Below are 26454 nucleotides of genomic sequence, written 5' to 3'. Positions count from 1 at the left end.
GCTGTGTGCAGACATTCCTCCCTATGGACACACACACAGGAGGGTCACACTGACAGGCTGTGAAAGAAGGGAAGGAACGAAGGAGGACACAAACTGCACAATCCTGATCTACACTGTATAAGAGAAGTAAACACAATCCAGAGAAGACACACTGATAGGCTCAAGGTGGCAGACACACAAGCCTGTAGTCTGATACACACCCACTGGCTGGGTGGAGGAAGCAGGGTGCATACAGACACTGGCACACACACACATACAGATTCCACTCAGCCTGAGCTCACTTTCTACACAAGGGGCTTTTTCCTGCAGGGGCTGCCAGCATGGTTGCAGTCAGACTAATTGCAATTGGATTATACCTCCAGCTTTTTTTCTGTTATGTCCTCTCCCAGACTTCCTTCATGGACAGTATCTTCCCAATACCTGCAGGTAATTAACACTTTGGATATATTTTCCCAAGCATCCCATTCATAGGTATTTGATTTGCCATTTCAGCTGCAGGCTGCATGCATGTGATATATCTGCAGTCATCTTTTCATTGACTCTTCATACATATTGTCCTGTTACTCAGTTCTGTAGATTGTTCTTGACCTGCAGCTTATTTGTCTGCATGCTGACTTCTATTTCGGTCTGGGATAACCGGTGTAGAATTGAGGCAAGGGCAAGAAAGGCACTGACCACCGTATGTAGGAATAGAGACATTACCAGTCTCCTTTTAGCTTGTGCAGTGAAATATTCATAAGGTCGTTGATTTTGTAACTTCTAAACCTGCAAAGCACCATGCATGAGGATGCTTGTCATGCTATATCAGCTGGAAAACAGATGTGCTTTCTAATAAATCATTTAAGAATGTAGCTTCAAACTCCAGAGCTCTATATTGCATTAGGACAGATTTTTTTTTTTTTTTACCATGGGGGAACCTTTGACATTTTGTTTCAGGTCCCATACGTGGTGCATTAGTGTGATCAGGAGGTTGTAGAGATTAATGTACTGAATGATTAGCAATGATCTGAAAAGAACATTTTAATGATCCCTTACATTAGTGATTACTATAGACATGACCTCTTACACTGGTAGTCAGTGTAGAAGGGAACCCCTTAAATTGTTGGCTAGGGTAAAAGTCACACTGTACACTGGTGGTTGGTGTAGAAGTGACCCTTTGAATTGGTGGTTGGAGTAAAAGTAGCACCTTATATTGGTGGTCAGTGTAAAAATGATCCCCTACATTAGTGGTCGGTGTAGATGTGACCCCCTTGGATTGGTGGTTAGTAAAGAAGTGTCCCTTTACATTAGTGGTCATTGTAGAAGTGACCCCTTACATTGGTGGCCAGTGTAGACATGACCCCCTACAATGGTAATCCATGTAGAAGTAACCCCATTAGATCGGTGGTTCGTGTTGAAGTCACCCCTTATATTGGTGATTGGTTTAAAAGCGACCCCTTAGATTTGGGATCAGTGTAGATTAATCAGTAAAGGATTGACCCCTTACATTGGTGGTCCATGTAGAAGTGAGCACTTACATTGGTGGTATGGGGATGTGACACCTTACATTGGTGGTCCGTGTAGAAGTGAGCTCTTACATTGGTGGTCTGGGGATGTGACACCTTACAATGGTGGTCGGTGTAGAAGTGAGCTCTTACAATGGTGGTCTGGGGATGTGACACCTTACATTGGTGGTCCGTGTAGAAGTGAGCTCTTACATTGGTGGTCTGGGGATGTGACACCTTACATTGGTGGTCCGTGTAGAAGTGAACTCTTACATTGGTGGTCTGGGGATGTGACACCTTACATTGGTGGTCCGTGTAGGCAGGAGATGACTCTGCCACAGCTCTCTTCACAAGAAACCCTTAGCAACCTCTGGAAGAACCCCTGAGAGGTTTCGCCAAATCACTAAACCCTGGTTGAGAAAAGCTGCATTAGGACCTGCACAGCATGTATGCATTTGATAATATATCAGGTTGTAAAACCTACTAAATTGTATTATTTTCAACATTGCAATATAGCTTTCAAGATCTTGTTATTTTGCATGATTTTATATATTACTCTATGAATATGCTTTATATAATATTTAATAGATAGCCTTTTCATTTAACTGATATACAGTAGGGGTTAAAACACAATACAAAGCATTATTTGTCCATTTTGATGCACGTTATACAGTACTAACCTTCTATTCCATATTGCATTTACAAAGGGCTAATTCAAAGTAATGTTTGCTCTGTACATAAAAAGAATGCAAGGAATTTCCTAGTCTGGGGCACTTGCCTTTTTGTAAAAAGAAAGGGAAAAGTGAGGAAAATGTTATCAATATGGTAAACGTAGAGGAGATTGTATATTACAAAATTCATTTTCTGTGTAAAAAAAATAGCTTTTAGTTCTCTGTGTGTTGATCTTTTTCACTCCTTGGAATGTAAAGGTGAGTATCCTTTGATAAAAACAGAGTCAATTTTAAAAAGCGACAAATACACAAAGCAAAACACAAAATAATACATTGAAATGTGAGTAATGCTTCCTCTTGCTCCCCATCATTTAAGAGAATTTTTTAAATGTACAGGGATATTGAAGGAAACAAGAGGAGGCTCACTTATCTTGTGGAAATGATATCCGTTTTGGTACATTAGTCTCACATTTTCTGTATACAGTATTATCTTATAAAGGTTGTATCATTTATTTTTTCATATACTTTAAAACTGCCAGACCCACTCCATTTGTTGTGCTCGATTACACAACCAAAAAATCAATAATGCAGTAAAATGACATTACATACCACAGTGATTGAATAGAAGGTATTCAGTTTAATGACATGAACAAATGTATCATTGATGATATGTATCACTTACTATCCAAGTCTTATAACAACATGTTGCTTTAAAAACAGCGCTGGAATATAAATTGACTTAAGTCATGTTGTTATAAGACTTGGATAGTAAGTGATACATATCATCAATAATACATTTGTTCATTTCATTAAACTAAATACCTTATATATTTAGGTTTATTTTTGCTTTAATGCAACCATAAATTAACATCTATATGAAATGATTTCACCTTTGTACCTGCAGGGATTATATTTTGTAACCTCCATCTCCTTTAGAGTGATCCTTTTTCCTGCATTTAAAGCATTAAAATACAGTGGAGAGGTAATTTAAAGATCCTGGCTTGATAATGTAACTCTTCTTGGTTTTCTGTGGATAACATTTAATTGTAAAGGATAAAACTAACATGTTCCTCTGCAAAATCTCTAAAATCTGCAGTGACCTGTGTGTGAATGAGTAAAATCCTGCCAAGAGCAGCAGTAAAGGGATTGAAATCTAGAATTGTACTGCATTGGAAGTCCGTGCCAGATACTTTGGCCCTGAGTGCTAAGATTTTCTTGTCCTGAGTCTGAAGCCTCGTACACAAGACCGAGTTTCTCGGCAAAAACCAGAAGGAAACTTGCTGGGAGATATTTTTTTGCCGAGGAAACCGGTCGTGTGTACATTTTCGTCGAGGAAACTGTCGAGAAACTCGACAAGCCAAAAAGAGAGCATGTTCTCTATTTCCTTGACGGGAATGGAGAAAATTGGCTTGTCGAGTTTCTCGACAGCCTAACAACAAACTCGACGAGGAAAACTATGTGTTTCGCCCGTCGAGTTCCTCGGTCGTGTGTACGAGGCTTAATACACATCTTAATGAGAATGACTTTTGAAAGTGGGTCTAGGAAGGGAAAGTGAGGATTTGATTCACATTCTTAGGCGTTAACTATCAATATACTGTATATTCATATTTAACTGGACTTGTTCCGTAATGTTAAAGACTTTTCCTAGCTTCTCAAATTCAAACATAGAAACATAGAAGGGTGGTGGCAGAAAAAAAGACCAAGTGGTCCATGGAGTCCACCCCGTTGTTTTAGAAATGTACATATATAATTTATTTTTATTTTATATACTTGTCTTTTTGAGTATACAGTACGTCTATGTTTGACCACTTCTCCAAAGCGGACCTTCAGTCATTTTTTTCAACTTTCCATCTATTGAATCTTCTGCCCATTTTTTTTTTCTGCCAGTAAAAACCTTCCTTTTTCTTGTCTGGTAAAAAGCCTAGGCTTATGACACCTTGCACAGCTCTCCCTCTCGCTCTCGTGATAGTTTGCCAGGAAGGGAGAGCGGGGATGAGTCATAAGAGGGACAGTGAGAGCTGCAGAGCTAGAGGTGTGCCTCTGTGTAAATCCAGGTAGTGAACCGGCAGCAGCCTCAGCTGCCCACAGTTAAAATGGTTGCAGCCAAATTCAGTGGAGGGAGATTTCTGCAGCATATTTGGCAAGTACAGAATCACAGTATATATAAAATAATATTCAAAGTGGCTGGAGGGATTGCATCCGGTCGGTCACTACCATTTCGATCCCCATGACTGTGGAGGTATGTTTGTTACTTTTGGTTGAACCCCTAGCTACGACTAGGGCTATAAGGACTCTTCTCATTCTTGTGCTCTTCTATGCTAAGAAAATAATTATTCTTTCTTGTAAAAGTTCCTCTGCTCCGACGGTGACAGCCTGGAAGGTATTAGTCAACAAAGCCATCCCATTCTACAAAGCCACATACTTGAGTAGAGGGGCATTGACCAAGTTCGATAAGGTATGGGGGGGTTGGATGGCCTCCACAGATACGGTGTCAGACTAAGCTACTTTGATGGCGGAGTTTAGTGTCTAGCAGCTACAGTGGTCAGGCAATCCTGTAGGAGGGAATTGTGGAGAAATATGATCTACACGCATAGGGGTGACTGTTCAATTTTGTGGAGGATCTTGTGGTAATCTATTGTTATGGATGGGCTCCTTAAGAGGAAATGGGGCCATACGTCATTTGGTTTAGCACTGGAGCTGGGTGTAGGCGGAAGAGTCTTATGTATATTGTGTGGGGGGGATCGGTTGTGCTCTGACCCCCATCTCATTTCTATTCATCCTAGTCTGTTCAGCGAACGTTGACGGTGTTTAATGCGAGCATTTCTGTCCCCCCATTCCTTCCCCCCCTTTTTTTTTTACGTTTTGTCATGTTCTGGTTTTGTACACCAGTCTCTGTGTTTTAACCGGTCAATGTTGGTCACGTATGTGGCCTGTTATTGTATACGTGTTTTGAAAATTCAATACAAATAATTTTACAAAAAAAAAAGTGGCTGGAGGGAAGCTTCAGATGTTTTTATTACAAATTATGTGAGCAGACTTCGGTTCCTCTTTAATTACCCCGCAGCAGACAAAATAAAAAAAACTGCTGAAACTGGATTGTTTGCATAGTCAGCGCATGCATTTTTTCCTATAATAATTTAATTGGTTGCATTGTTGTTATCACACACAATCCTTTTCTATAATTTAAATTCACCAAGGTGTATATTACCTGTAGTGCTACCCCTGAAGGAGCTGCTGGTTTATTTTGGGCGACATGTTACCTCTATTTCTCCGCCGTACTGGATGAGAGCTGAAACAAAGTCAATGTCCACACGTTGCGTTCCTTTTTCTCTGCTTTATTTACCGAACGTGGTAAAAGAACGAACAATAGATTGAAGAGGTGAAATAGGGTATAGGTAGTGGGCCCAGGTATAGAATTTGATCAGAAGCACTCCTGCTTCCAGACATAAACTCTCGTTGCCACTCTAGCCAGAGTGGGTAGTGTGCCCCTGGATAGGTCTCTCTCACTAGTCCTAGCAGCCAGGGCGCCACACGGAACTTTGGTACAGTCTCTGCCACTGACCTTCCCAAAGGTGGAGATATGTATGTCTTCTTAAAGTAATTACTTGTAAAATCAGGAAACTGACAAGCGACCACTGCTCAGCCTTTCAGTATTAGTGTGTCCTTAAATGAAGTTCAGGCCTCCCTGAGTGTACCAGCCTCGTGCTTGGTGCTCTCAAGAATAGGTACTTAATTCGGTGGCTTCCTCCCTCTAGGACGGATAGCGCAGGACAACTTTGTCAATGCAGACCCATTCTGACTACTGGGCCTGCCCGGCAAAAAACGACTCCAGACCAACGTGGTCCCTGAGCCAGGAACTCTGAACACGCACCCCTGGCCAGGAGGGCCACACACAGGGGTGGTGGGACGACTGCCCAGGGTGGATGACGACGACCCAGAACCCGAGACGTCTGTCCCTTAAATACTCTCCCCCAGCATGCACAGCGAGGCGATCAACCCCCACTGATTGGCCGCTGAGAAAGAACACCCAATACACCTTGATCTGACTGCTGCCACCCTTGGCCTGGGGTGGAACCGACACCACAGACAACAACAGTAACCACCTGCAGCACAGCACGGCTGGAACAGAGGCCCAAATTTTAAAACAAATAGGTCAGAGGTAACTATTCCTCTGACTACCCTCTAAATTTAAAGCAGGGCCAGCAGAGAAAAACAGCTGCCCGCTACATACCTATATTTGCTAGTACAACATTTTTTCCACATCAAACCGTACTCACATTTTGTGGCCTTTTTATTATGTGAAAGGTATTATTTTTCTCATTATAATATATATTGTTTTCCGCGATTAGGTGTAAATGTGGCTGCTGCCTCCCCCGAGAACTCCACAAGGTGAAGTAAAGTAAGTGTGTAAATATATTGGGGTGGGTGGCGCTGCCAAAAACTCAAAGGTGCAGTCACTACAATCAATCAAAGCAAGAATCCTCCTATATGTTCATGTGCATGAATCTTCATATAAATCATGTGCTGACAAAAAAAAGAGCTTTAGTGTGCCACAAAAATAACAAATTAGTTCATAAATAAAGTGCAATGCAAAAAAAATATATATTTTTTGCTGCCGCTATATATATATATTTTGCATAGCACTTTATTTATGAACTAATTCATTGTTTTTGTGGCACACACAAGTGCTTTTCGACTTTTTTGTCAGCACATGATTTATATGAAGGTTCATGCACATGAACATATAGGAGGATTCTTGCTTTGTATTCATTGTAGTCACTGCACCTTTGAGTTTTTGGCAGCGCCACCCACCCCTATATACTTACACTCTTCTTTCTCCTTTTGCTAAGTAAATTATGACTGATCTGAGCAGAAGCTCCTTCAAATCTCATGTAACAGAAGCACTTAGCACTCAGAATGCTACATTTTAATAAATTGGGGCCGTTGATTTAAATGGGCTGTGACATATGTGGCTTATGGGACAGGTTGGCGTTTGGTGTGTTGCGTGTTGTTTGCAGCATTTGCCACTCGTTTTTTCACATGGCAAAATGTGTGTTTGCTTCTGTGTTTGGTATTGTTAACAATTAATGGCACTGAAAGCGCAACTAGTAATTTTAGGTGTATAAAGGTGGCCATACACTATGCAATGCCTGCCTGATTGGATATGGAGTGATTGGCTAGATAGGTGTTTCCTCCTATTATATAAATTTGATAAATCTAAAGGAGATTGTACAATCAGATTGTTCAGTGTATGGCCACCTTTATACACCTAAAATTACTAATTGCGCTTTCAGTGCCATTAATTGTTAACAACACACCAAACACAGAAGCAAACACACATTTTGCCATGTTAAAAAAAAACAAGTGGCAAATGCTGCAAAACACACAGTAAAAAATATGCAACCCACAATATGCCAAAATGTCCCATAAGCCACATATAGCACAGCCCATTGAAATCAACGGGCTGCCCTATGCGTGCCACAGCAAAAACGAGCCACAAAACATTCGCTCCCTCTATGCTAGATGTGAATAGGGCCTGAAAGTGAAATTGTTGCGATAACACAAGAACAATGAGGCTCCATTCACATTGGTGCGTTTCCTTGCATTTCAGAAATTCACCACTCCACAAATCGCAATAAAAAAATGCACTAATCTCCACTCCGAAAAAAAGTTCTGAAGCTTCTTTGGGGCGATTTCTGTGTGTAGGGCAGCCCATTCAGGTGGATGAGCTGCCCTATGTGGGATGAGTGAAAATGCTCTAAAACACCTCCCCACCCTCGCTTAAATAAATAAAATGCATGTGGGAATGCGAGTTCCCGCTATGCAGAGTTATGAACGGCGGCTTGACAGCTGAGTGTTTCTGTCCACGCCCTCCTATGTACTTGTATAAAGATGGTCATACACTATGCAATCTGATTGTATATTGTGTATTTAGTGAGAAGGGTGATCACTGATTGATTGCATCTCATTTAAAAAAACATGCAGCTGGGAGTGGGAGGGTCGATAATGGGTGTGTGCTAATGAGATCAGCTGGTCAACTGCTTCCTGTGTCATGACCTAAAGTAAGTAAGGGAGTAAGACAGAAGCAATAGATATGTTTGGAAACATGGATGGAGGACAGTAAGGTACGTGTCTGTAGATTTTATGGAAAGCGTTGATATTTTTGCAAAAAATGTACATGAATGCTATATGGGTACATAGGGGAGCTGGAATTTAGAAAAAGAAAAAAGGTGAACAAAGGTGAACTTATCCTTTTAATTCTCTCAAACTCCAGCCCTGCTATACACCGACTGCAAAGGGCTGATATTAAGTGAAATTCAGTTACTTACACTACTTGCAAAAAGACATTTAGCCTAGGTTCACACTGACGTGCGGGGTGAAATCAGGCGAGTTCAGCTGAGTCAGTCCCCCCTTCGGGGGCGATTTCAGAGACATCTGTGTGGGTTTCTGAACCGATGTCTATTGCAATCGCCCCCGAAGTCGCCAAAAGTACTTTTGTGAATCAGTGCGGCGCCGCAAATGCGGCTGGTGCCATTGCTGGCAATAGCCGGCGATTTGACATGCCAAATCGCTGCAATGTGAACCAGGGCTTAATGATGCATAAATGATTACAGAGCTGCCTAGAGTACAGCTTTAAAGCTGACTCTGGTCAGCTTACAAAAATCACATTTTGCTAACCCAGTCCCCTGATCGGAGTTCAGATTTAAATTTGAGCAAAACATCCAGGGCACTATTATTTTCCAAAGAGAAGGTCAGAAATGGCAGCTTCCATATCTCCTTTCAGTATAGATTTCCTCTAAAGAAATCGCTAACATGAAACACTCAATCTGAAAGCCCTATTCACAGGATGCTTGACACTGGGATTTCCAGTATATTAAAACTTGAGCTTAGTGTCACATGAGATTGTTGCTCAAAAAGTACATGAGCTTCTTCTAGGCCAGAGTCTCGTGTTTGGCCCCCGATACACTTCAATTGGTGCGATTGGAAAGGGGTGTAATGCATTTTTTATTTGTTTTTTCGCCTAGTAACTTATTTCCATTGGCAAAAACAGAAACAAGCCTGAAATGCCTGTAAAAATGCTCATAAATTGCCAGAAAAAAAGACCAAAGATGCTCAGCCCAAGTGTGAATGGGGCCACAAATTCTGATGTTTTAGCTTGTCACATTTATGAGCTTGTTTACATTACAAGCATATCTTTGTCCTAGCACTTTTTTATTTTAGACTATAAAAAAATATTTGCAAAACAGTCACAAAGTACTAAGATGCTCATTATAGGTCTTTTTTGTGCCTCAAACCTCAGCAATGTGCTTCAAAATACAAAATGTGAAACTCTTGTAAAACACTAAGAGCCGGTTCACACTGGGGCGACTCGTCAGGTGACTCAGCCGCCTGACAAGTCGCGCCCCATTCTATTCAATAGAACCGTTCTAATAGGGGCGTCGCAAGTCGCTCCGACTTAGAAAAAGGTTCTTGTACGACTTTGGGGGCGACTTGGGGCGACTTGCATTGACAAAAGTCATTTTGCAATTCGCCTCTGAAGTCGTCTTCAGGACGCCTTGCCGAGTCACCCCCGAAGTCGTGCCGCCCCAGTGTGAACCGGCTCTAACAAGCACGTTGTAGATTTTCCTCACTATGAATCGCGTTGTTTTTTTCCCTGCAGTTTTCCTATGGGAAACACTGCAAGGGAGCATACACACGGCCAGTTTTCCCGACCAAAGTTCTCCTGGCAGTTTTCCTGTCGGGAAAGCCAGCCGTGTGTACAGGGGAAAAGAAACCAAGCTGGTTCCCGGTTTTTCACTTGGTTTAACTGATCGTGTATACTAGGCATTAGTCTTGATTAGAGGTCGACCGATATGGGTTTTTCTCTGGCCGATGCCGATATTTAGAAATTGGGGCGGCCGATGGCCGATATTTTAGGCCGATTTTTTTTTTCATCATCTCAAAAAATCTTTGGTGGGGAGGAGCTTGTTGTTTAGGGTGGAGAGGTGGAGTGCAATCTATCCCCTATTTTGTAGGCGCTATTACTTTTGCGCAAACCAATCAATATACGCTTATTGCGATTTTTTTTAACAAATATATGTAGAAGAATACGTTTTGGCCTAAACCGAGGAAAAAAATATAAAAAAATAAATAAAATTGGGATATTATTATAACAAAAAGTAAAAAAATTGGGGTTTTTTTTCAAAATTTTTCTTTTTTTGTAAATAGCGCAAAAAATAAAAACTGCAGAGGTGATCAAATACCACCAAAAGAAATCTCTATTTGTGGGAAAAAAAACGATAAAAATATAATTTGGGTAGAGTGTTGTATGGCCGCGCAATTGTCATTCAAAAAGCGTCAGTGCTGAAAGCAGAAAATTGGTCTGGGCACGAAGGGGGTTTAAGTGCCCAGTAATGAAGTGGTTAAATTGCTGCATTTGTACATTTTAAAAGCCAGTATAAAGGAATAGTAGTGGTAAAAAAAAAAAGCCCTTGTGGATTTAATTAACCTTTTTTTTTGGTTAATTCTCCTTTAAGAGGGTGTGGCAGGGGGCATGTCCAATGCCGACATACATTTCCTAGTAGGTGTCCCTCATTCACATCGCAAAATGTTGGGAGGAATGGTGTTGTCACTGTAGGCTGCTCCCTCCTCATTACGTTCGGCTACATAACACCTGCTCCTCTCCTAATCTCCAAACATTCAGGGAGGGGGGGATTCTGTAAATTCAGATACTGAACAAACTGGGCAGGGCTGATAATAGTGCTTTGGATTTCACTGTGCTGTCAGCTCACTGCAAGAAGGTAAATGTTTATTTCTGGCAGGATTACTGGGTATCCTTGCACTTATTAAAAAATAAAACAGACCAAAAGGGAGCAAATAAGAAAAATCCATTGTTAGGTTTTTATCCCGAAAAAATGCATTTTTGTGCTTAACTTTGATCCCTTCTGTATTGAATTGTATTGTAACTGTACTGTCTTCCCTGATGTTGTAAAGCACTGCGCAAACTGTTGGCGCTATATAAATCCTGTATAATAATAATAATAATAATAATAATAACTATAAATACACTTAAAGCGGTGGTTCCCCTAAAAATAAAATTTTAACAGTGCTTTTCCCAAATAAATTACGATTAGAATCGGCCGGTTTTATAAAAAAAAAAGGTCCGTACATACCGTTTGTTATTTTCGTTCCCACCGCCACTTCCGGGTACGATGCTGGCGGTGGGCGTTCCTAATTGATGGACAGGCATCCGACCGACGCATACATCGCGTCACGAGATGCCGAAAGAAGCCGAACGTCGGTGTGGCTCTATACGGCACACGACCCCCTAATTTTACTTTTTTTTTAAGATTTTTTGCCTGTACTCACCGTATAAGACGACCCCCCTTCCAAGGCTTCCGACGCTTCATATTTCTTCCTTCTGGAGCCTAATTCTTCTTCATTCTTGCTGGAGCCAATCATGACAAGCGATGTATTCTATTAATGAATAAAAAGCCTGCTTGGATTGTAACATCATCAGCCCACGCTCGGATTGGCAGAGGTTGTTACTTCAATCCGAGCAGGCTCTGTATTCATTTAAATACATCGCTCAAAGGGATTGGCTAAGTGGTATATACTGTATGTAGCTGAAGCTACATAGAGTATTACTGCACATGCAGCAGGCTTCCGAGCAGCTGACCTGGCGTATAGGACGACCCCTGCTTTTTGGCCAGTTTTTTTAAGTGTAAAAGGTAGTCTTATACGCCAGCAAATACAGTACCTACAATGCTCAGTTTACCAATCCGCTCAAATTTTATATTTGCCCACTAATGTCAATTACTGGGTTCATAAATTACAATGAGTATAATACATTAGCTTCAGAAATATATCACATTAGAGAAGGCTACTCTGTAGCATTGGTAGAATACATGGAAACATACCTGATAATTTCATCCTACATTTGTGGCAGCAACCACTATGCTAGGTAATAGACATCTGCATGAACAGACACAGTACAGCGCCTCTCTGTTTGTCAAACAAGCAATTTTGTGGAGTCATTAAAATCATTTACCCAGTGGAAGCAGTATTATGAAGGCTAACAATATTACAAATTAAGATAGCAAAAGTGAGAGGATGAAGAAGCAAGAGAAAATACAAAGATCATCTCTTTTATTGCACTATGCTACATGCTGAGATGGAAAGTAGTATTTCTAGGCATTGCTTTAAAGTGAACAGTAAAAAAGCCTACCTAGGAGCAGACACCACAACAACAAAAAATCACTAGTCTTTATCTCTGTGGAGCAGGTTTCTCCTGAGGCCTCATCACACACGTCCGAGAATCTCATCAGGAAAAACCCGTCATTTTCCCTGACGAGATTCTTGGCAAGAAACTCTTGCCGCTGGAGTGTACTGTCTTTCATTTCAAAAGAACCGTGGTTCTCTTGAAAGAAAAGAATGCGGTGACGTCATCGCGTATGACGAGCATGCGCTCGTCACATTCGATGCCGTCGCTGCAATCTTGATTCACCCTACCTATGCCGTGGAAGCTACAGCGCATGCGTCAAAGTCATTTCGAGCATGCGCGGGTTTCCACGGCGACGGTTGAGTATACACACTCTTGGGTTTCTCGTCGGGAAACAGGCCGACAAAAATCTCGACGAGAAAAAAGAGAGCAGGTTCTCCTCTTTTCTCGTCGAGATTCTGGCCAGATTTCCAGACGAGAAACCTGAATGCCTCGTACACACGAACGGGAATCTCGGCAAGAATCAGTTTTCTTGCTGGAAACCCGGTCGTGTGTATGAGGCCTTACACTAGAAGCTCCACTTCCCACACCTAAGGAAGAATTTCAGGTGTTGGTGCAGGATGGAGGAGCTCAGCAAAGAAGCTCCTGCAGTGAGAGATGTGAGGGAGAAGCAGAGTGCTTTGCACAAGTGATAAATGGAATATGCTAGATGTTCCTGTATAGTGTTTATCCTGTGCCCCCCCCCCCCCCCTTTTATTACCAGTCACTGTAATGCCCTCCATATTGCTGTCCTTCTAACAGTGTGAATGTAAGAGTCCTTTCACACTGGCAGCACCGCCACGTTAGCGGCGCTTTACAGTCATTTTAGAGGCACTTTTCGGTCGCAAGCGGGGCGCTTTTAACCCCTGCTAGCGGCTGAATAAAGGGATAAAAGAGCCCACTGCCGAAGTGCTTTGCAGGCGCTGTTTATTGATTTCACCGCTCCTAAAGCTCCCCAAAGATCCTGCTTGCAGGACTTTTTTAACATCCTGCCAGCGCACCACTCCAATGTGGAAGCACTCAGGCTCTGCCCCCCTGACATGTTTTTACTGCATCCCCATATCAGACAGGCTAGATTTGGCTCTGACTCTTTAAACCGTTTAAAAAGCGTTTGTTAACTCAAACAAAATTAAATAAAGATCCTGTTTCCTGAAAGCATGTTATACAGCACAGAGCTTGTGCTATGTCATTTGGACCACCTTATAACCCAAAATACCTGGCTATACCCTCCCCTCTGCAAACTGACCACGATAATAATTGCTGCTGAGCCCTGACACTGTGGTCAGTTTGCGTGATTCCGGCAGTCGCAGCCCTGCTATCTGTCTCCTGTGTCATTCTCCCCTCTCTGCCTGTCTCTGCTCGTACCAGTGCAGCAGGGATCAGAAGGCACAAAGAGACAAGGGGAGAGCCAAGGGGGAACAGAGGGCACAGAAAGACAGGGGAGAGCAGTGAGCACATGGAGGCACACTTGAGGGGAGAAGATCGATTGCTGAGCAATCAGTGGAGAGGATAGTGACAGGCAAAAGCCCACTGCTGGCAGTGGTGGTGAAAGGGGTGAGCGTCCATCACATTTAAATGAATAGCTATAACCACAGCTATTTAATTAATCTAGTGCACACTTCTGTTACATTGTTTATGAACCCTATAGCAGAAGGGCATGCAAAGGACATACAGCTTACTAAGCCATACATCCTTGGCTGCGAACAGATAGGTAAGAGTAGGTAAAGGTTTTCAAACCTCTCAAGTTATAATTGTTCTCTGTATCCCCACTGGGGAGAGTTACCCGCTCAATTTGACCTAGTAACTAGGGATGCACCAATCCCAAGCATTTGTGCGAGAATCAATATGTTCTCATATGCTCCTGAAACCAATACTTAGCAGTGCTATTTGTATCAATACAAAAATGAATGGGTGAAATAGCACTACCTAGAATTGCATGCAATTTGAACAGGAAGGCGGTGCGATTCCTGTCTGAATCGCATGCGTTTCCATCACTGCTCCTGTTTGTGTGTGTGCGTGTGTATAGAAAGGCATTAAAGCGCCATTTAGTGGGCAGTTTAAAAAATGTTAGAACTCACTGCTCTGATTTGCAGTCATCGGCGGACCGGGACATCTCTGTATGTTATTTTGCGCGTGTGGCCACTGGCCAGATATGTACTGTGAGTTCTAACATTTTTTAAACTGCCCACTAGATGGCACTTTTACATTTTATACACACAATTGCGCCAATTTTTCTTTTGTATTCACGCAAGGTATCAGCGAGTCTTGACCGAAAGTATCTGTACTCATACTCGGTGTAACCCTACTAGTAACCATTGTCCCTAAAACTGAAAGTAAGAAAAATCCCCATATTTTCTGTTACCAAAACAGGAATAGAAAGAAAGTCTTTCAATGGGTAAATTTCTAGCTGTGATAATTGTCTAAAGCTGGCTATGCATTGATTGAAATTTGGCTGGTTTAGCAGGGAGGTTGTACAGAAGTAGATCTACTGATGGACTTCTGTACAACCGCCCTGTTGGATTTTCCCTGCTCAATCAGTGCTGCGGGCAATGGCCTACAAAAGCTGATCAGTGCAATCTGATGGCAAGTAAGTCTCCCCGCTGTCAGAATACAGTAGCTTAGCGGAGAGGATCAATGTTGATGGGGGGAATCAAGTAAGTTGAGTGGTTGAACAAAAAAAAAAATGGACTCATCATCAATGGGTTGCCTAATGCCCCGTACACACAATCGGAATTTCCGATGGAAAAAGTCAGACGGACTTTTTCCATCGGAAATTCCGACCGTGTGTATGCCCATCTGAGTTTTTCCATCGGATATTCCGAGGAATTCCATCAGAGTTTACATAGAGAACATGTTCTCTTTTCCTCCGATGGAATTCCTTCAGAATTCCGATGTGAGTTTGGTCGAGCTAAAGCCTGATCATGTGTATGGGGCATAAGAGAGAATTGGCCTAACTTTAAAGAGAATTCTTCTCATTTCCTGTTGTGCCTACAGGACAGGAGATGGAATTTATCTAATTGGGCAAAGATAGAAAAAAAAAACCTTCTCTATTCTATCCAAACTAAACCTTTGATATGTTTTCATTTCCGACTTTTGTTTTGTTGCTTTTCTTTTTATAACTAGCATCCTTTTGAGTTCTGAAGCATCTATGCTTCTGCATTATTGCCCTTTATTTTGGTCAGCTGTCCCTCTGTAAAACAAGTAACACATCTGTCAAAAGTAAACACATCTTGTAAAGCATTTATCCATTCAAATCTAATAATGAGACCATTCTTGAGTGATGACTTCTTTTTCCATGTTGCAAAAATACATTTGGATTATCTCCAATAATGCTTGAAAATCGGTGGCCTCAGAACACCTTTTATTTATGTCATCACATGTCTTTCCATGGCAACATATGTATACAAATATTGTATAGGTGTTACAGGGTCACAAGACAGTAACCAGGAACTACGGATAAACATCTCAGGGAAATAGTCTCATGTATTTCAAATATTTCACTGCATGTGACTGAGCTAAGTGACTGACCGGAGGCGATAGGATTTCTTACGAGGCACATGTTTCATTTCATTTTACTCAACAAAATTGTGTTTTTAGTCCAAACAATATACTAGCAGAAAACTGCAACATTACCTTTTGTCAAGAGTATTCTGAATTTTAATTATTCTACACAAAATAGAAACTTTATAATAATTATTATAATATACAAATTCATATAGACCCTATACCTTGAAGTCTGACTCAGGACCCCAATATATATACTTTGTCAAATAGCTGTTGGGATCCTCCTTTTTTGGAACAAAAGCATAACGACAAATTGATTAATGGAGCTCCACTAGAAACAATTAGAAATCGCTCACATAGACTATAGAGAAGCCAAAGCTAATATTAGCACAAGAAAAATATGTTTTAATATTTTATCCTTGTTTCCAAATTCAAGGCCAGGATGTAGTATTTAGTGATTCCCCTGATTTATTACTATTTATTAATACAATGATCACTGCAGTCTTCCAAGTCCCATGATGTCACAATGCTGTCTCTCTATCTCATCCAATCAGAGAACGCTTTTCATTCATTCAGAAAAATGCAAGGTGTTCCTTGGGTGATAGTCATGCATTCCTATGCAGTAGGACAGCTGTTTAGCACAGGACCTGAAAGACCATGGCCATCACTGTGGTAATGGCCACTACTGTAGTGATTCATTGCTTTAACAGCGGCCCCACAGGCATGAAATATGTATACTCCAAACTGAAGCAGTGTAACTATGCATTAAAACCATACACAGAGTTCAGATTTAAAGGGGTTCTATGGTCACAGCATACACTTTAATTCTACAACATCAGCATTGTAATAATAATACAAACAATATTTATTATCGACAGTCCAACTTAAAGCGAAGGTTCACCCAAATAACATTTTTATCAGAGCAATTTCTTTAGACTTGTAACATGTACAGTCCGCAATTTGTTATACCTTTTTGGCTGTACATACCGTATAATGTATATTTCCAATCTGGCTTCCGTGTACTTCTCCCCGCGGGAGTAGGCGTTTCTATTCTGAGGAGGCATGTCATCTGGGAGGTCGCCCAGATGATTGACGTCTTTCAGGAAAAAGTTCCCCCCGGCGGTTAAGGCCCCGCCCCCCGTATTGCGTAGGCGCGTCCGAGTCACGGCGTTTCCGAAAGAAGCCGAACATGCAGAGCTGCTAGTCGGCTCTATACTAGCAGCTCTGCATGTTCGGCTTCTTTCGGAAACGCTGTGACTCGGATGCACCTACGCAATACGGGGGGCGGGGCCTTAACCGCCGGGGGTAACTTTTTCCTGAAAGACGTCAATCATCTGGGCGACCTCCCAGATGACATACCTCCTCAGAATAGAAACGCCTACTCCCGCAGGGAGAAGTACCCGGAAGCCAGATTGGAAATATACATTATACGGTATGTACAGCCTAAAAAGAATAAAAAATTGCGGACTGTACATGTTACAAGTCTAAAGAAGTTGCTCTGATAAAAATGTTATTTGGGTGAACCTCCGCTTTAAGCTTACTTGATTGATCTCCTTTCATGTTGAGAGTGCTTACTATCTCTTTCCACAACTTCCTGGATTACCTGCATGCTTTGCTGCCTAAAGTACCCTCAACGGGCCATGTTTGCAGGTTTTCCTTTATCTTGCACAGGTGCTTTTTTTTTGGATAGCTAGTTTATCTAAGAGAAATTCCCAAAACATAGCCTGTTGGGAGTATTTGAAGACTAAGGTTGAGAACCACTGGTCTAGGCTGTTTACTTTCAGGACTATATATCCCACGGTACCTTGCTACCTGCAAGAAATCCTGTATCGACTCCACACATACAGTGCCCTGAAAAATTATTCATATCCCTTTGAAATTTTCCACATTTTGTCATGTTACAACTAAAAAGGTAAATGTATTTCATTGGGATTTTGGTGTCCGTTTATGAAGCAGTGAAGAGCGGTGATCCCAAGGATCACCACTGATCACAGCCTATAAACAGTTTATGAAACAGAGATAATCGGGGGGAGAAGTGTTTGAATTTGTTCTCCTGACGATTATCTCTACACACAGTGAAGTCTCATAGACTGACACAGTAACGGCCAGTTTATGAAGCTGTGATCTGAGCTCTTCACTGGTGATCTGAGTCAGAATTCACCCTCCCCGATTCACTATCTCAGAGCTGGTGAAGCGGGGAGTGAAGAGGGAATCCCGGGGGTTCTGAGGAGGAAGGAGAAAGATTTTTAACTTCCTTCTACCTCGTTCAGACCCCCCAACACTGTAACCATGTCCCCCTGTAATATTTATGTGTATACATATATATACATACATATATATAATGTGTACATGTACATATATATAATGTGTGTGTATATACATGTATATACAATGTGTGTGTGTGTGTGCATACATATATATATTATGCAGGGGGACTCATTATTTTAATTACATTAACCACGCCGTCTTTCAGTGAACTGAGCGGTGATAATTTATCACTGCTCAATAAACTGACATCTCCGTATTTCTGTGAATTTCTGGTCCGTTCTCCACTGTTTGAAGCGTTGGTAGATCACTTCACTCCTCCAAGGGTGAAGCGATCTTCTCCGCTTCATAAACAGGCACACAGAGGAGAAAAATCTTCACTGTGAATGCCGGAGAAAGAAGCAGTGAATAGATTTCACTGCTTCATAAACGGACACCTAAATGTGATAGACCAAGACAAAGTGGCACATAATTGGCTTTCAATTTTTTTTTTTTACAATTACAGCTGAATGTCTCTACCAGTTTTGCACATCTAGAGAGTGAAAGTTTTGCCCATTCTTCTTTGCAAAATAGCTCAAGCTCCGTCAGATTGGATGGAGAGCATCTGGGAACAGCAATTTTTAAGTCTTGCCACAGATTCTCAATTGGATTTAGTCTGTACTTTGACTGGGCCATTCTAACACATGAACATGCTTTGAACTAAACCATTCCATTGTAGCTCTGGCTGAATCTCTGCCCCAGTATTGATACTGATAAAGACTTGAGTCTTTTGCAGAGTTTTTCTTCTAAGATTGCCCTGTTTTAGGTTTTATCCATCTTCCCATCAACTCTGACCAGCTTCCATGTCCCTGCTGAAGAAAAGCATCCCCACAACATGATGTTGCCACCACCATGTTTCACAGTGGGGATGGTGTGTTCAGGGTGATGTGCAGTGTTAGTTTTTCATCACACATATCGTTTTGATTTTAGGCCAACAAGTTACATTTTTGGTCTCTGACTAGAGCACCTTCTTCCACATGTTTTCTGTGTCCTCCACATGGCTTCTCCCAAACTGCAAACAGAACTTTTTATGGCTTTCTTCTTGCCACTCTTCCATAAAGGACAGATTTGTGGAGTGCACAACTAATAGTTCTCCTGGAGACAGATTCTCCCACCTGAGCTGTGGATCTCTACAGCTCCTCCAGAGTTACCATGGGCCTCTTGGCTGCTTCTCTGATTAATGCTTTTCTTGCCCGGAAGTTTAGGTTGACAGCCATGTCTTGGTAGGTTTGCAGTTGTACCATTTTCAGATTATGGATTGAACAGTGCTCCGTGAGATGGTCAAATCTTGGGATATTTTTTTATAACCTAAACCTGCTTTAAACTTCTCCACAACTTTATCCCTGACCTGTCTGATGTGTTACTTGGCATTTGAGATGCTGTTTGTTCAATAAGGTTCTCTAACAAACCTCAGAGGGCTTCACAGAACAGCTGTATGTATACTGAGATTAAATTACACACAGGTGAACTCTATTTACTAATTAGGTGACTTCTGGAGGCAATTGGTTCCACTAGATTTTAGTTAGGGGTATCAGAGTAGAGGGGGCTGAATACAAAGGCATGCCACACTTTTCAGATATTTATTTGTAAAAAATCTACCACTTTGTGTTGGTCTATCACATAAAATCCTAATAAAATACATGTACGTTTTTGGTTGTAATATGACAAAATGTGGAACATTTCAAGGGGTATGAATACTTTTTCAAGGCACTGTGAGGCCTCGTACACACGACCAGTTTCCTCGGTAGAATTCAGCTTCCGACCGAGTTTCTGGCTGAATTCTGCCGAGAAACCCGGCCGTGTGTACACTTTCGGCCGAGGAAGCCGACGAGGAGCTCGGCGAGGAAATAGAGAACATGTTCTCTATTTCCTCGTTCTATGGGAGCTCTCGTCCCGCCGAGGTCCTCGGCGGCTTCAGGGCTGAACTGGCCGAGGAACTCGATGTGTTTGGCACGTCGAGTTCCTCGGCCGTGTGTACGAGGCTTAAGTATGCTTTCTGCTCGTTTACTATCCTTTCAACAGGCAGGTGTGTTTTTAACCAAGTTATGCTGCGACTGCAGTGGAGGTCATAAATGTGGCAGTGCTGTTGGCAGGGGTTCATGGATCAAAAGACAGTGGCTACACAGAATTACGAACATTTTATCATATGTGTATTTCAACTGGCTAGTTAGATGCTTGCTTGGGGTCCAGCTTTAAAAATCCTATTGGAGGCTGTGAACTGTGAATTTTTTTTACCCTTCAGTACTCTTCAGTTCCAGGTATTTTATTATAAGATTTTATGTGGTATTTTTAATCACTAGAGGGAATAGAACTGCATGAGTTTAGAAATGTTGTTATCACAAATTAATACTTTTTCCTTGGTATAGTGGAAATTATGAGGATGTTTACTACTAGTAATGTATTTGATTATATTCACTTATCTGCTTATTTAATATGTATTCAGCTTCATTTTTGCCTCTTTTATGATCATGTCCACCTTTTGCATTAATCTCCAGCTGGGTTTTTTTGTACACTTTTAAACAAATGGCTGTAAATGTAATTAATTGTTTTGACTCCCTAAATCAGCATTACTAAAATTCATCCTCCCCTTTCCCTGTAATTAAGAATTGAAAATGAGTGTCTTGAATTACAAACCCAAAAAGCTGCATAGAAGCTTCAAACGTGATTGACACTCCCCTGTGCCTGCAAATAATTATGTATTTTGTATTGTACCACACTGTAAACTTTAATCTAGACATTGACAGACTTGACTAATATGTGTTATGTTATCTATTTAGAAAATTGTTGCATTTCCAAGTTTGTATGTGCCATTTGCTGCAAAATTATGAAGCTAGAGTGGCCTGAGGCAATGAAGAATCCCTTTTTTAAATGTGCAATGTTCTTGGTGGGTAATCAACAATAGTAAATGAAGCCTCGTACACACGGCCGAGAAACTCGACGGGCAAAACACATCGTTTTGCTCGTTGAGTTCCTTGTGAAGCCGCCGAGGATCTCGGCGAGCCAAATTTTCCCATTCCCATCGGGGAAAAAGAAGACATGCTTTCTTTTTGGCCCGACGAGATCCTCGTCGGTTTCCTCTGCGAAAAGTGTACACACGACCGGTTTCCTCGGCAAAAAAAACAAAACAGCAAGCTTCTTGCTGGTTTTTTCCGAGGAACGGCCGTGTGTACGAGGCATGATTGATATTAGGCATAGGCTAGATTTTGAGAGAAATGTTTCTCCGTATTTTTAATTGCTGTACGTCCGATGGCTGTTAATAGAATGACCTGACATTTCCTCATGTTCATGGTATGAACTACATTTAAGAATGCCAGGAATCTTAATTATAAATGTTATAAATTAGAAATGAACTTGTGCTCAGAAAACATGTAACTCACAGGACGTTGCCCTAGTTCTTTTTTTTTTTTTGTAACAGCTTCAAAAACTGGTGACAAGATTTTCAGATTTCTTTTTAGTACATATAAAATGTAGTTACTGAAGTTATATTATAATGTGAAATGATGTCATCCTTCATGGCTCCAATAAATTATTATGAAATTACTGACACAAAAAAATTGTTTTTAATTGGAACAGTTATTTATTTTTATGTATTTATTATTTAAATACATTTTTTTTGGACAATGATATTTTTTATGGAATTGACACATTGCTTGGCAATAAATCTTTAAATAAAAGAACCCACATTATAATCCAGACATTATGAAATGGGACCTTTTCTTTCTCCTAAACTTCCAAGGTGCTTGTCAGAACTAACAGTATATTAGGCTATTCCAAACAAATTAAAAACACGCTAACAACTGAAAGATGCACAAATTACATATAATTTTTTGTTTTGCTATATTAAAAAAACCTTTTAATCGACATATGCTTAAAAAAAATGAAAACCGTTTAAAAGTAATACTTAAAACAATGTTACAGTACATCACCATGCTCTCTAGGAAGCTTCATATCTAATCAGATCCTAATTCTGTCTGGACTAATTTTACATAGCAAGTACATTCATAAATAATATGAGATTGGGTATCTATGTACTGTTACTGTATGTTGTTATGGATGCAAGAAAACAACAATGTATTATGGCATTCAAAGAAAAACAGATTTGCTATCACAAAATTGAATAAAATAATTATAGCATTCATGACCTCTTAGGCAAGGAAAAAATAATATTTCAGGACTGTTCCTTGTTGATGGCAATAGCTACTTTAATAGTAGAAAATACTGTCCAATTGTATGTTGGTATACAGTTGTCATCTGTATTAATGTTTTATGTATGATTCTGATCTGTAAGGCAATATACCCCAATGCTAGTAATAAGTAGACAGTCCAAGAGTTTTATTTGCAATTTGTAGGGTAACCTATTCATCTTGTATATCAAACTTGATGGGATAGTTGTAAGAGGGGGAAGGCGTTATCCCTAAGCAACAACACTGATTTACAAAAGGAATCACGTATGTTCATCTATCTTAGTAAAAGTCCAGTCAGGGGACCTTTTGCTTTTTCTGACTTTTTCCTTGGATGTGGCACTGTATACCTTAAAAGTCCAGTCAGGGGACCTTTTGTTTTTTCTGATCTATCTTAGTAAATACAGTAAAACCTTGGTTTGAGAGTAACTTGGTTTGAGAGCGTTTTGCAAGACAAGCAAAATGTTTTAATAAATTTTGCCTTGATATACAAGCGATGTCTTGATATAAGAGTAGCGTCATGTCACAACTGAGTATAAAAAAAGAGAGGAGCCTCTAAGTGTAGCAATATGGTTACATTCAATGAAGGCACAACATTTAGCAACTTATTGCTACACTTAGAGATGCTTCTCTTCTCTTTTATACCCTGTAAAAAAATGCTTTGATATACAAGTGCTTTGGATTACAAGCATGTTTCTGGAATGAATTATGCTCGCAAACCAAGGTTTTACTGTAAGGTGAAATTGTGTTTACTTCAATCGTACAATCATGTAAAGCCAACAGTTCTGTCTTTCTTATTTCCTTAACATACAAGTATTCTAAATGAATACTTTAAAGACCTTGTTTAATAAGCTAAATGAACATTCAATATTAGTAAATCAATCCCGCTTTCTAAATTATGTATTTGTGTGCACTAATTTTGATTTTTTGTGGTTTAAAGGGAAAACTGTAGACTTTTGAATATTAGCATTGTTATAAATAATTGTGTATCGCTGACAGTTTTGTTGTGCAACTGCCGTTGCTGAAGCCAAGGAGTAGATCATTTTCAGGGAAAATTACACTTGTATTGATAATATATTCAGTCTGTTATGGGAAATTCACAATCTAGAGATTACTTTCAAATAAATCAGGATTTTGCTACTTGCATAATTTATTTTAATTTTTTTACTATATACTGATAAATAATTGTAAAAAAAAAAAAGTATAAAATAGTAAGGGTGAATTAACAGTGCTATGCTATAGTTTTAGGTCATAGACATCAAAAAAATATATCACTGAAGAAAGCATAACTTGACATAGAGCAATGCACAAAATAAATCAAAAAGAAAAAAAAATTATGATAGCGTCAGGAATGTTATTGTCTAGATTAATAACAGTTTAATAATAATTTTATTCTGATTCCTAAAGTCATTCTGTGCAAGGATTAGACACAAAGATGCAAGGACCTAGTACATATATTCAGGTCGATGATCTGCCATAGAGACCAAAGTTTAAATAAAAGGTGCCAACCTGTTGATTTTAAATATACTCTCCAATGAGGCTGGGATTAAAAAAGTAAAACATATTAGCGCATTGACTCTCAACTGCCATACAGTGCCGTGAGCTTTCTCTACAGATTCAATTAAAACTAAAAAAGACCAGTAATGTATTGTGTGTGTGTGTGTATATATATATATATATATATATATATCTATATACCGGTGTTCACCAAACAAAATAAAAGATATAAATATACTTTTTTGCCCCCAGACCGCACATGTTTTACTGGAATAGCTGATTTCATAAAAAAAAAAAAAAAATCAGTATCCAGTCTAGAATAAATAATGGTTCTTTTGGTCAAATCAGAACGTGTATCCTCATTTCACTGAGCCGGACTGCATAATTTTATATATTCTAGCAGATTTACCAATACATCAGCACCAATATGTGGTTCGAATTACACTAGTAAAATTTTTGGTGTAAAAATATGCCTCATGCCACTTAATAAAGGCACATGAATGCCATGTAATTCCTCATACTGTATCATTCAGAGAATGTGCTATTTTGCACGTTTTGCACAGAGCAGCTGCTGGCAAATGCTATTTAGTATTCATACAAAATTAAGGAAATTCCATTTGTAATAGAACATTAAGTAATATTGTCCAAATTATTCTGAATAATTCCAGTTGGAAACGCAGAACTGCTCAGCAGCTTTGGATTTATAGTTTGGATTATCTACCTAATGAGTTGGTTAACTAAGGCTGCTTACACACAAATGTGTCTCGCCCCTGTGTGTCAAATCCTGTTTTTTTAGTGCACCCAGGAGGCACAGGGGCAGCATGCAGTCTCACTGTCTGCAGTCTGTCATATTCTGTTGACAAAGGGGATGAATGGCCGGAATGAAGAATACCTCCGTTTGGGGCTTTCAGCTCTGAACACAAAGGGCCATGAACATGAATTTCACTCAATACAATGTTCAGCCCCATCCAGCTGCAACATATTTCAGCCTGTCATAGACTTTGACAGGCTGTAGGCAGTTGAGCTGGATACTGCCCCTGTGCCTCTTAAGCACAAGGCTGGGTTCACAGATATGCGGCCATGGTTTCATTCTTGGGGGGTGCTGTGTGTCCTTATTCACTGGTTCTGGTACGAATCAGGTCGGAATGTTTGCCCGCTGAAATACAGACAGGCATTTAGCATCTGACACCCCACTGCCACTCTCTATAGAATGCCTTTACTGTCATATGGAGATCAGTCTACCTGATAATACAGTCTTTATTTCAGTGTCAGGTCCTGAAACGCACAGAGGGTTTCAGCGCCCGCCACCCTGCTTCTGCTATACAAAGTTCACAGGTGCCTAACAGATGGCAGCCCAGGGCATGAGATCACATACTCACACCACACAAAGACCGGAGGGTTATTTGCAGACTGCAAGCCATGTGTTGCGTACAACTGAATAACAGTTCACTGTTGAACAACATGTTTATTATCAATGGCCCCTTGCATTGGGCTAGTGCAGTGTTTCTCAATTCCAGTCCTCAGGCCCCCCCCCCCCTCCCAACAGGTCAGGTTTTCAGGATTTCCCTCAGATGAAAAGGCTGTGGTGATTACTAAGGCAGTGAAACTGATCAAATCACCTGTGCAAAATAATGGAAATCCTGAAAACCTGACCTGTTGGGGGGGCCTGAGGACTGGAATTGAGAAACACTGGGCTAGTGACTGGTTTCTAGTTGCTTTCTAGATTGTAAACGGGTCATTCTAGAAGATATCTTTATAATCTTTATAGACAAAATGAGTAGGTGTGCTGCCGCTCATTAAAACTGTTATTAGTTATATTCATGTGAAAGAATTGTTAATATTTTTTTTCCAAATTTAATTAGAGGTGGGGCAAATTGTTTGCAGAAATAGAACAGTTGTCAGTGGAACTGGGAACACTCACTGCATTGACTAATAGGAAACTATAATGATTTTGTGCCAATTTGATCTTCTACACACACAACCAACTCCTGTGCAGATCAGAAATTAACGCACAAATCAGGTTAATTATTAGAAGCAATTAATACTTTTTCATACATGAGGTCCAATGTCCTTGGGGGTTTGTGGCTAACATTTTTTATTAGGGCATGTTTGTTAATCCAAATAATATTACGGCTATATATAATTTTCAGAACAGAAAAAACTCCTGCATGACCAAGACTGTTACATAAGTGACTACATTTATATCTCTAGAGCTCATTTTCCCGTCACTGTTTCATTTTTTACAACCATTTATCTGGATCCCTCTTTCAGTAAATAGTCTGCTAACCTTACCCTGGACTGGTTACAAGTATAGCTTAAGGCCTCGTACACACGACCGGTTTCCTCGGCAGAATCCATCACGAAACTTGGTGGGAGATTTTTTTGCCGAGGAAACCGATCGTGTGTACATTTTTCAGCGAGGAAACTGTCGAGGAACTCGACAAGCCAAAAAGAGAGCATGTTCTCTTTTTCCTTGACGGGAATGGAGAAAATTGGCTTGTCGAGTTCCTCGACAAGCCTAACAAGAACTCGACGAGGAAAACGATGTGTTTCGCCCACCGAGTTCCTCGGTC

General features: G+C 40.4%; 1 protein-coding gene across 5 annotated transcripts in view; it reads left to right on the top strand.

Moving 5' to 3' along the window:
- The window catches only part of COLQ (collagen like tail subunit of asymmetric acetylcholinesterase), a 108660-nt gene continuing 82206 nt past the window's right edge, over window positions 1-26454 (top strand). For 3 of the 5 annotated variants that reach the window (XM_040352944.1, XM_040352941.1, XM_040352940.1), the window contains exon 1: window positions 6-426. In XM_040352944.1, coding sequence (XP_040208878.1) covers window positions 321-426 — 106 coding nt within the window. In that variant the 5' untranslated portion in view covers window positions 6-320. Of the gene's footprint in view, window positions 427-26454 lie in introns of all 5 variants that reach the window. The other 2 variants (XR_005749406.1, XM_040352942.1) reach the window with 2 other exon arrangements.

The sequence above is a fragment of the Rana temporaria genome, chromosome 5 (assembly GCF_905171775.1).
Source record: "Rana temporaria chromosome 5, aRanTem1.1, whole genome shotgun sequence".
Taxonomy (NCBI): domain Eukaryota; kingdom Metazoa; phylum Chordata; class Amphibia; order Anura; family Ranidae; genus Rana; species Rana temporaria.
The sequence above is the reverse complement of the archived record's forward strand: the minus strand, read 5'-3'. Positions and strand labels throughout refer to the sequence as shown.